The 12,049-nt window shown below is 39.3% G+C and overlaps 1 protein-coding gene across 2 annotated transcripts; it reads right to left on the minus strand.

Annotated features, from left to right (window-relative positions):
- Positions 1-1,057: 1,057 nt before the first annotated feature.
- slc39a3 (solute carrier family 39 member 3) lies at positions 1,058-10,816 on the minus strand. Of its 2 annotated transcripts, none has more exons than XM_074682555.1 (5): positions 10,741-10,816; positions 8,294-8,458; positions 6,384-6,677; positions 6,175-6,305; positions 1,058-2,258 (listed from the first exon to the last, which is right to left on the minus strand). In XM_074682555.1, the coding sequence occupies exons 3-5, from the start codon at positions 6,559-6,561 to the stop codon at positions 1,578-1,580; spliced, it is 990 nt and encodes a 329-aa protein (XP_074538656.1). In that variant the 5' UTR covers positions 6,562-6,677; positions 8,294-8,458; positions 10,741-10,816; the 3' UTR covers positions 1,058-1,577. The 2 variants fall into 2 exon arrangements, with proteins under 2 accessions (XP_074538656.1, XP_074538655.1); XM_074682554.1 differs by lacking the exon at positions 10,741-10,816 and adding an exon at positions 9,997-10,133.
- Between the last annotated feature and the right edge of the window lie 1,233 nt (positions 10,817-12,049).

Here is a 12,049-nt window from a genome sequence, read left to right on the forward strand (position 1 = left end):
CTGCGTCTCTCTGCAGCGCCACAACAAAAGACTTCTTTTCTTCTGAAGCGAGAGGAGGAAAATTTGTCTCGCTGAAACAAAGTGTTTCCTGTTTTTCTGCAGTTCATCGAGGAAGAAAATGAAATCACACATTCTCCGTCCGTCAGGATGAATCTAGGCGCCCGGGAACGACTCTTACTTTGCTTTTGGTGGAGAAATCTGCTGGACCCAGATGACAGGACTGGATTTTTTATAATACGAGGACTGTGGCTGCATGTGACGGTTTTGGCGGGTACATGTGGTCACATGTCTGCCTGGAAAGGAGAGTTTAGGAGCGCTAATGTTCTGCTGAATACTCAAACCAGTCGTGATACTTGAATGCAGAACGATTGATCTGAACAACAACGCGTCAGACTCAGGGCTACAAAAAAAACTCATTGAAAAAAGACCCCAAAAAAGATAAAAAGCAGCTCAAATGTGCAAATTTGCAGGTTTTTCAATTTCTGTTCATGTGAAAGGACAACTTATGGATTTAAAACACTTTGGTGCCACTTTTAAGCCCCAGAAAAATTATGAACTTGATTTTTAACCTGTTAAACCAAAAGGACAGAACAATGTGATCTACAACAAAACACAAACGTACAGTGGCCCAGAGAGTCAACAGTAGAAACATTTCATTATTTTCCAAAATAGATCATTTTAGGATATAAATCATGTTCATTATAATGTAAAACATGTTCCAAAATGCAAGTAAAATTATTCTGCCAAACACAAAAATATTACACAAAACCAAATTAAAAAAATTAAGAAACACTTATGCATTTTTAAAAATACAAGATAAGATTAAAAAAAAACTTTAAAAAAAATCCAAAGAAACAAAATAAGTTTTGGTTCCATTTTACTGTTCTCCTGTTTTTATTATTGTTTTTTATTTTCTTTAATTTGCAAAATTTTCTCTTAAATCTCTCTCTCTCTCTCTGTATATATATATATATATATATATATATATATATATATATATATATATATATATATATATATATATATATATATATATATATATATATATATTTCCTGAATAAAGTTTTTCAATATTTGAAAATATTTTTGTGTTTCAAAAAAAAAATGTTTGGTCATTTTTTCTGTTTTGTGAAATGCTTTTGCAAACATAAAAAATGTTTTTTTATGGACACTTTTACAATATTTTTGCAGCTGTGAAATATTTTTTAGAAAGAATTTGGGCCATCGTACAAATCAAAAGAAACTTTTTCGATATCCTGGCCAACTTTTGAACTTTCGGATGCTGGATGAACTATGCGACCTTTGATAGTTTTTGAATTTGCTGACCCCCCCCCTTTTAACTTCAGGGGATCCTTTGTACACTCAGAGTCCACCACTTTGAAGTCCAGATGTTTGAGCACTTCTTTAAATCCATCTCTATGAACCCGGGTCACAGAAAGTCAGTTTTTATAAATTATTGTAGTTTTTCACAGAAATGTGAAAACCCTTGTGTTCCTGAGCTCCAGACCCAGGTCTGTGGTTTGTCCAGGATCTTCTGGTACACCATGAAACGTGTCAACTGGGATGAAATGTTCCAGTTAGAGTTTGATAAAGAGCACGGCGGTGACCACGGCGAAGCCCACCAGCAGCATGGCCACCTTCAGGATGCGGTTCCTGGGGGAGCTGAGCTCGTGGGGCAGGATCTCCATGAAGGTGATGTAAAGGAAGGTTCCCCCTGCAAGCCCCTCCAGCGTGCTGCGCGCCAGCTGGTGCTGGGGGGACGTGCGGGTCTCTGTGAGCCCGATCCCCACGCCGATGCCCAGCGGCGACATGACGGCGAACAGCAGCAAACAGCCGACCACCACGGAGCGCCGCAGCCGGCTCTGGCACAGCTTGAAGGACAGGCTGAAGGAGATGATGCTCTTATGGATCATGAGAGCCAGGCAGATCTCCAGGACCTCCTTTCCCTCCTCCACCAGACCCACGGCCAAACCCTCAAACACCGAGTGCAGGGACAGAGAGAAGACCAGGATGAAGGCTCGCAGCGCGGACTGGGAGCTGAAGTCCACGTGGAAGTGCCCGCCATCAGAACCCTCTGATCCATGACGGTGGTGGGAGTGGTGATGACCGTTTGTCTGGACGCTGGAGTCAACCAGGAGAGCCCGACGCTCCTCTGTGAGCGGGGACGACTGGTCCTTGAAGGCCAGGATGATCTGCTCCAGGACCAGGACCAGGAAGAAGCCCATGGCCATGATGAACTCAGGCAGAGGGAACTGAAGCTGTGAGGGGAGAAGAAGAAGTTTAGTTTGCAACGTAAAACTTAGAAAAACCTGACGTAGATCCAGATCTGTGAAACTGAGGTCAGTGTTGTCTGCAGTGACACCTGTGGCTGGAACCGGTAGTATTTTTCAAATTTCTTTTTTTTTCTGTTAACTTTCCCTGGATGTGATGTATTTTTTGTTGTTATGTAGCTCTATCATTTGAAGTGTAGCCATTAGCTTGTGTTTTAGCCTATAGCTTGTGTGTTAGCTTATAGCTTGTGTTTTTGCCTTTGGCCCATGTTTTAGCCTTTAGCAAATCTTTTAGCCTATAGCTTGTGTTTTAGCCTTTAGCTCATGTTTTAGCCTTTAGCTCAAGTTTAGCCTTTAGCCCATGTTTTAGCCTTTAGCACATCTTTAAGCCTGTGATCTATTACTCTACTATCTTTCCTTGGCTCTGACGTCCAGCTCCAGTGTCCACTTACTACTCAAACAAATCCAAAAAATACTTTTCTTCAGGAAAAGGACAGATCTTTTTTCTCACTGGTAAACTTTGTCGGCCAACGTGGTGTTGTCATAAGGACGATCAGTCTACGTGCTGTATGTGGATTCATGCTCCCTGGAAAATCTGACACTGAGAAAACATTTAGAAAAACAAAAAAAACATTTAGAAAAAAAAACAGTTTAGTTGCTGATAATCTCATTTCGAATTGTGGGTTATAAACAGGCAAAAATGTAAAATGAGACTGTTTAAAAGTCGCCACAGGGCCTGAGGTTACTGTGTTCTTTAGTGTTTAGGCTGAATTTACAACCAACGGAAAACAACAAGAGCTGTGAGGCTGAAAAAAACACATCAAGCATGATGTGGTGAGAGGCAGGAAGTGCAGGGAGAAAACACACACACACACACACACACACACACACACACACACACACAGTGACACAGAGTGACACACTGACATGTCTTTAACATGTAGTGAGTGTGGATGATCACTGTGATGTCATCAGGGACAATAGAACATTACTTTAGAACTTCCACCAGGCTCAGAGGACGGGGTTCCGGAATGTCCCCGTGGGAATGGATGTAAACCAGGTTAAGGTCCCCGTAAGTTACAGACAAACAGTGTCTCCACTGAATTTAGCTCCTGCCTGTTCAAGCAGCTGGAGGTTTATTCAGTGTTGTTTGAGGGGGTGGAAAGCGATTCCCGTTAAACACTCCCACACACACACACACACACACACACACACACACACACACACACACACACACACACACACACACACATACACACACACACACACACACACACACACACACACACACACACACACACAGCAGGTTTCCCAGCAGTCATTTTTAGTATTAACCTCCAGCTGCCCTCTGCTGAACAAACCTCACACTTTCAGACTTCATTTCCTCCAGTTCTGCATAATTCACACTCGGCTTGCACCACTAGTTTGAGGTCATGGCTAAAATACCCAAGGTTCGGGGAGCTCTGATTTAGCTGAACAAGCAGAATAATGCCTCTCATATCTGTGAAATATGAGCTGGTAGCATAGAATAGAATAGAATAGAATAGAATAGAATAGAATAGAATAGAATAGAATATTTTTTATCAAACTCCCATGAGGGGAATTTTTGCGCTACAGCAGCAGTAAAACAAAGTGCAAAATGCCCATGTGTACACAAAACAAGCACTAGAATGAGGATACACCACATCACTTGGGTGTAATATATATATATATATATATATATATATATATATATATATATATATATATATATATATGTGCTGTCAGGCGATTAAAATAATCTAATTAATTACAGGATTTGTAATTAATTAATCTAATTAATCGCATTTTAATCTCATATCTGCTTAAGGTCAAAAAATTAAGAATTTGAATTCTAGGACAATAAAATTACATTAAAAGACATTAAAAAACATTTAAAAACACATTTTTAGGTACCCTGAGGCATAAGGAACACATGAAAAAAGTTTTATGGTTCTATCTTTACAAAATCTACACAGTCCTGCACCTAAGATAAGCTGAATCGATTTTTAGGACGTTTTTTGCTTCTGTCACATTTTTACTGGATGTGGACTCAATTTTCACTGCAATATGAACTTCTATACTTCTATGAGGTCAGGAGAACCAGGGCTAAAGGCTAAAAACTGTGAGGAACTATGTACAAAACACTTTTTTCAAGTCTTGGATCAAAGAAAAGTGAAGTATTCTCAGTTTAACATGCTCTGAACACACAAACTTTTGCTCATTGGTGCAGAGCAGCCCCAAGCTGAAAACACCAGGAAGTTGTTTGGAAATTTTCAACGAATTCTTTAGATTTAAACACAGAACAAATATTGATCAGTCAGGGCTTGTTTGATGCAGTAAAGAGTGTAAAATTATCTGTTTTTTACAGAATTGAGCAAACGGTTGGTTGATTTTCAAAAAGAACATGTGAATAAACTAGATGTGGACGGCAGTCCCCCAAAAATCACTCTCGGCCCCCCGCCCGGTTTAAAGCATGTTGCTGATGTGTGATACATTCAGGGACCGTCGGACATTTGAAAATCTGACGAGAACACCTCTTTTTCCAAGTAGGACAAATGGTTTGTAAATGCTAGACATTTAAAAAAAAGTGTGTCTTTGGACGCCTCGCGGGTTTTGGGATCCAGATTAATCTGTGTTAATTCTTATAACACGTTAATTTGTTGTGTAATTAATTAATCTAATTAACGCGTTAAAATGACAGCCCTAATATATAAATATATATATATATATATATATATATTTATATAGCTCCTGGATTACACACCCTGTTCAGTTAGAGTTGTAACATTGTGAAAAGTGTGAATCAAAGCAGATCTTCATGGTTTGCATATGATTCAAAGCCTGTGCAAAAAGAACACACTAAATCTAGAAACTGAAATCTTTTATGTTTCATGTTTCAGGACATGGTATTTATTCACCATCCTGAGTCATTTGATCTTCTTTTTAACAACACTCTGTAAATGCTTGTGTACCCAACAGACCAGTTTCTGGAGTTGAAACAAATGAAAAAAGTCCTTTTCTTTCCTAACAGAGGATTTTAGGAAGTCAAAAGGCCAGGACTGCAGGCAGGACTCTTCTACTACAGAGCCATGCTGTCGTCACCTGAGCAGAATCTGCTCTGTCATCATCTCTCTGATAAATGTGAGGTAACTGCCACTCTGTAACCTGCAGGTGTTGCTCAGCCTCCATGATTTCCCAGGTTTGGATTGACTGGCAGTCTCTCACAGCCTCTCTGCAGTGTCCCTTTAATACCCAGTCAAGTTACTTATTTGTTAAAAAGTCAGTTTGTAGATTCATTTCACAACTTTTTCAGCGTTTTGTCGTTACTGTCACAACTTTTCTGAAACACGTTGGAGCCAAATTTCAACATTTCCATTTCATTAAGTCTCTAAAAGATTCACTCTTCATAAAACTCTGCTTTAACATTTTAAACAATGTCCTAACTCTCTTCAGATGGAGAGAATCTGTACAGCTGTAAATCTGGATCACTTATCCTCTAGCGCCATCATGAGGTTGCTCATGTCTTGGTTCTTAAACTGGAAACAGACAGTCTCTAGTGACTAAAACAGTAATTTAGCCTCAAAGAACAACAGAGCGGGTTTACTCCTGCCTCAGTAAATATTGATTTGTGTCTGAACCAAAACACAAAGTCACCGCACCAAGGAAAGAAACAAGGCAGCAGTGGATGAACATTTCCAAACTGCTGTAACCACCCCTTAGTGATACATAAGCTCTGACTTTACCTCTTATTCTTGATGAGTTTTAAACCCCTCATCTGTCTGACTGTGAACCTTTCTGTTAATGACGTCTTGTTTCTTTGTACAGAACGTAAAGAAACGTTATATATGTTTCTTCGTGTACATCGCAGACAGCCTGATCTCACCGTGATCCCTGCGTTGCTGAAGGCCTCGCTGATGCTCTGCAGGTAGTCAGGCAGCAGGTCCAGCAGGCAGGTGGCCAAGAAAACTCCTCCAGCAAAACAGCTGATCAGGCTGAGAAGGCGGCGCCGCAGATCTGTAAAATCAAGAATCACACGTCAGCCTCCAGCTTGGATTAAAAGAAAAAAGTCACGACCTGGATTTGGTTTCATACCTGGGTCCACGCTGCAGCGACCTGCGCCCCGGACGACGCAGAGTGGCATGAATCCAAACAGCAAAGTGACGGTCAGCAGCACCACCAGCGCCCCCAGTTTGATCTCCAGCGCGGGGACGGCGGCTGGGTTGGCCAGTAGCGCGGCCGTTTCCTTTCCGGATGAGCTGAGGATGGACATCTTTGGTCTGATTCGTCTTCACCTCCTCTGAAACTAACAGTGACGTCGACGAAGAGGAGGAAGAGGAGGAGGAGATGTCAAACAGCTGCCATGGGGCTGAAGTGGAGGGGAAGCGTCTGTTTGAAGTTACAGAAACACATTTCACTGATTTGAGTGTTTGGCATCAGCAGAGAAGATCTGGCAAATCAGAGCCACATTCATACCTGCAACATTTGACTTTGACAAAGCAGATTATATGAAGCCCTGCATCATTCAGGCAAAATTCAAAGGACTTTTGAAGAATGATTCTAGGGTTTCTATCCATTATCAGGGTTGCTGGAAGCAGTACAAAGAAGTATTATTTTTGTTTTGTTTTGTTTTGTTTTGGTTTTTTTTAAGGGAATTTAGCTTGAGCAAACAGTTATTTTCTGAAAATGATCAAAGAAGACATGACAATCGAAGAGATGTTGATAACTATGCAGATAGTATTCATTTATGACACTTTTTTTACTGTCTGCAAAAAATTCAATATCAAGATTTGGAAAAAAAAGTGATGTTGATGAAATTCCCTTGTCTTATGAGGTTGGTTCGGACATGATGCTGATGTCACATGTTGTACTTTCAGGTACCCTTGGAAACTTGAGAATCAGCCAGTTACACTTTTTTTTTTGTTTGTTCCAGTTTTTGGATTGGGCAAATAGTTTGTAAATGCCAGTCATTTACAAAGTGGGAGTTTAGCTGGAAAACATGTAAAAAAGAGGGAGACTCCTGCAGAAAAGGGTAAAGTTGGCCGGCCACTAATCCAAATTTCTAAAAGGAAGCAAAATTGATTAGCTATAATTAGTAATTTATTATATTATATTATATTATATTATATTATATTATATTATTTCAGATTATATTATCAAATATGATACATCATATTTTATCATGTTATATTCTATTAAATAATCATTTATATACTATGTTGTGCAGGTGTACTACACCTAACTTAACACTTAACTTACCACACTAACCTTTATTTTGAATATGCAGTACAGTTCTACTTTTGCATATTCAAAATAAATGAATAAATCTAAAAAAACAAATCAATCAAAACGGACAAGTTCCCTCAAAAATAATTCTCAACGATGCTTAAGGATTATTTTGACACTTTCTCTGTGCCATTATTCAATATCTCTGCAGCTTCTGAGTTCGATATTGCGTTTTGAAAACAGACCCTGCGCATTTCGTGCTGACAAGAATTCGCAAATGTTCGCGTCTGTATATTTACTGTACATTGAAATCTACCGCGTGACGACTGTATTCGCGTACAGTGTGAACACAGAGACATCTGCTGAAACAACAGTATTAAAGACGCTACGGCTGTACCAAACAGTCATATTCAGAAACTGGTGTCTTATTTCAAAAAGCAATATAATTACATTGATTGATTATTGTTACAGAAACGCTGAATCTGTAAAGCCCTTTATCTCAACCGAAACTTGTGACTAAATCTCTGCCAGCTGTCCAATCTTTATCTACTGAAATGATAATGACGTTAAAACAGTGGAGGGAGATTATCCGTCCTTTTCTGGGTCAGTATGTGAAGAATTTATGATCCAAACCCCCATCATACTTTAAGAAATGAAAATAAATCCACATAGAAAGACGATCATGAAGCAACATGTGACTCTGAAGCATGGAAACTTTGACCAGACTCTTCATGTTTCCGTGTTTTCTATTTCCACTCGGTGTTAAATCTGGATCCTACCTGAATCCGGATCCTCTTCAGAGCAAGTCTACAGTCCGCTGTAGTCCGATAAAAACGAGATAAAATCCAGTTTGGTGTCTTTTTTTTTCTCCCCAGCTCGATGTTTTTACATGTTGTCCGGGAAAAAGAGGTGACTCAGTTCCCATCAGCTGATCCCGCTTTATGCTGGAAGACACGTCAAGTTATGAAACACACATTAGACTTCCGGTTTACAAAATAAAATCCGGTGTCAGCTAATTTTACTTAAAATAGAAGAATTTAACCAAGCCCCCGAAAAATAGTATGTGATGACACATTTCTTACATAAAATAAAATGAGATAAAGAGGTAATGCTTCCAATTAGCTTGATAATCAAAATGACCATAATTTTTTTGTACTATCTCAATTCAAGTCAACAAAAGTCATATAAGTCTTTAAATTGAATGAAAAATATTTGAGTAATTTTCATAACTCTTAATGTTGTGCCCTATTGGGCTGGTGTTGCTGCTTTTGTAATAACATACAAAACATACAATAACATTGGTACATAATCTTTTTTCCTGTAAAATCAAATTCATTTTGAGAGCAATATTATTGATAATTTATTAATAACAAATAAATCAATTACAAAGAATTACAAATTAGATATAAGATTTTTGAGGAGGAAAACTAAACATCATTGAGTATTCATGTAACAAAATCATTTCCTTTATGTGTTTTTTTTTAATTAAATTGTTTCACTTTTAAATACCTTCAAAAAGCTTTTAGAAAAAAAATGAATGTTATTTTGTTGCATTTGATGCTTCAAACGAAGCATTTTTTTATTTTTTATTATTATTATTATTATTATTATTATTATTATTATTATTATTATTATTATTTGTGGCAAAATGTAAACTACCATAAGTTATCACATTTATGTCTGTGGATTTGTTTTGTCATCTTTCTGTAAGAAAAGTAATAATGGAATGTTAAAAGGCAAGCTGGAAGACAGTTGATTTATCTATTTATAAATATATATTTATTTATTTTGTATTTGGACCTATATGATTATTAAATGTTTTGTGAGCAAAGGGGCAGATATGATAAGATGCTTTTCTCTTTCTGCTCCTTTTTCTACACTTTTCAGATTTTTTTTTTTTTTTTTGTTATTTTTATATTGCATTTTTTTTTTGAAAAGTGAAACTGAAATACAGATTATAACTTAACTAAATTAGTGCTTTTATTTTGATGGTACAACCCACCGTTTCCTGTGTTGGTGTGTGCTTTCCCTGTCTGACTGCACACAGCTGCTGCAGCAGGGAGGAGGATCCATCCAGCTGCTGAAGGAGCTGCTGAGCGCAGATCCTGGAACAGTTTTTAACATCTATGAATAGCAGACAGTCAGAGGTCAGACCTGGAGGTGCTGAATAACTCACTTTCCCGTCAGTGTCACGTCTTTTTTATCTTTACGGATTTGTTTAAGACCGAAACTTGGACACGGTGTACAAAACTACCTGTTACACAAACATTTACGATCCTTTCCGTATTTTAACCCTTGTGTTGTAGTTTATTGTTCTCAGATTACGGCTGAAGGGAACCGAGACGTCATCACGCGGAATTGTGTTCCTCCTGCTTTTTCTTCCCAACACTGCTGACACCTTCTTACAGTGAAACCCAGACTCCCGAGTACGGTTGGTCCATAGCAATAAAAATCACAGCAGATCATAAAATGTGAGCCTTACCTTCCAGTCAGCTTGAAAAACTCTTAAAAACACATTTCCCACTGTTAGGTAAGGTCACATGGAGTGAACTGAAAATTCAGAAACCAAGAAGCTCATGTGTAATTCAAGATACACCAAAAACATTTAAAACCACGGGTTTTTCTGTTTAATAAAGGATAAATGCTGCATTGACCCTTGTAAGTGGTTTGTATGCAGTGAATTTGGCTAACATGAGCTGAAAACAGAGTGCAACCTACTTTGTTTAATTTACAATAATTTGATTTGTTGTTAATGACTTCTGTCAAGTTTTCTGTTCGCTGATTGGCTGTGGGGTGGGGCTTAGCGCGGGGGAACGTCTGCGGAAAAAAAGAGACAAGAAGCGAAGCCCGCGAACGCAGGAGAAACAGTAGATAAAGAAATAGAGAAACAACTTAAGAAAGAAGGATTTCCTGTCCATGTCGGTCAGAGTGACTTTGTAAATGTTGTTTTCACCAACTGTAGAGGTGAGAAAACGGACTTTTCAAGTGAATTCAGACTGTAGCGAGTGCGCGACTAGCAGCCTGTTGCTCAGACACCGGGAAAAAGAAGATCGTTGCTCCGTATTGTCCGCCGCCATTGTTAGAGTCCTGGACAGCAGTTGTCCCTTCAGCCCGGAGGAGTGCTGTGTGAGTTGCTGTGGACTTGGTGGGAAAGAGAGCAGTGGTCAGCAGATCTTAAATTGGTCTGAGTTGGGAGAAGATTTCCGCCTGTCTGCCATCCACCTACCCGCCATCAGCTCGTCGTCATCCCGCCTGCGTGTTCCGCCATCTTTGAGGTGCTCTCCTTTCCCATTTGCCTGAACTGGGACCAGTGAGTACTAACCTGTGTTTTTACCAACTAAAGCAAATTAGATTCAGGTACGACCCGGCCGCAACGCTCTTCAGTGTGTGTGTGTATGTGTGTGTGTGTGAGGGCCCACAAGGTGGTTAAATTCTGTTTGAGGTAAGCACTAAGGGTCCCATATTGTGCAAAAATCACTTTATTTAGTCTTTTAGTGAAATGTGTGGGTCTTTGTCTTTCCTCCCAGCCCACAAAATGTGATATTTAATGACCAAACCTGTTCTTAGTGGAGCTTGTGAATGTAAAATCCTGACCCAAAACGAGCTGTTTGGAATTTCCAGGGTTTGCTGACTTCAGCGATTCCCTTTTTTGAATAATCAGGAGCAAGTCTGACCTGATTGGTCCACCAGAGCAGATACCCCCAACCCCCTCCCTGCCCACTCTCCCGGGGAGTGTGGCTGTTTTTGGCTGTAAACAGTCACATAGTTCCATGCACAAGCTTCCCATCTCAGAAGAAGACAGACTACAGACTGTCTCTGTGTTAGCTTCAGGATGCTAACTTTAGCTGCGGTTAGCCTGTTGTTTTAGCCTGTAATGTTACGGGAAACGAGCTTCGCTGTTTTCTAAACATTGTGCACTCGGAGCTCGTGGCGCCGCTCTCAGTGACGTGGAAGAGCGGGGCGGTATCAGCGGTGGCTCATTTACATATGAAGGCCACGCCCACTAAATCAGAGCGTTCTGAACAGAGGGGCTATGAGAGCCTGGAAACAATGCTGCTGTGCTTGATTTATTGGCTTTTTGGACCAAAACATGTTACTACCATTTCATGAAGACATCAATGATCCAGATTAAACTGCAGGAAAGGAGCAGGAGATGGGAGCTTTGAGAGTTAAAGTAAATCACACTCAGTGAAAACAAGAACAAATATTTTTAAAAAAGAGGGTTGCTGAATCAATAACTAGCGATGATCCCACTTTATTTTAGTCTGATACCAGTATGAGTACTACTCCCTCTTGAGTACTAACCAATACTGAGTACTGATACCACTAGTGCTGTAGATACATAAATAACAGCAGCAGATCATTTTAAACAAAGGTGGCACAGTCACCCTGTCATTCAGTCCAAAATAAAACACAAACAACTCTCTTTGTGTTTACGGTTAGTTTTTTTTTTTAGTAAATTTACAAAAGTGTGGAATAAAATTGAACGCCAGCGTTTTAATTTTTTTCTTCTAATAAACTTAAGTGCAAAATAA

This window comes from Halichoeres trimaculatus, unplaced genomic scaffold (genome assembly GCF_033239565.1).
Source record: "Halichoeres trimaculatus isolate MK-OKI-2021-1 unplaced genomic scaffold, fHalTri1.1 fHalTri1_scaffold_12, whole genome shotgun sequence".
Classification (NCBI taxonomy): Eukaryota; Metazoa; Chordata; class Actinopteri; order Labriformes; family Labridae; genus Halichoeres; species Halichoeres trimaculatus.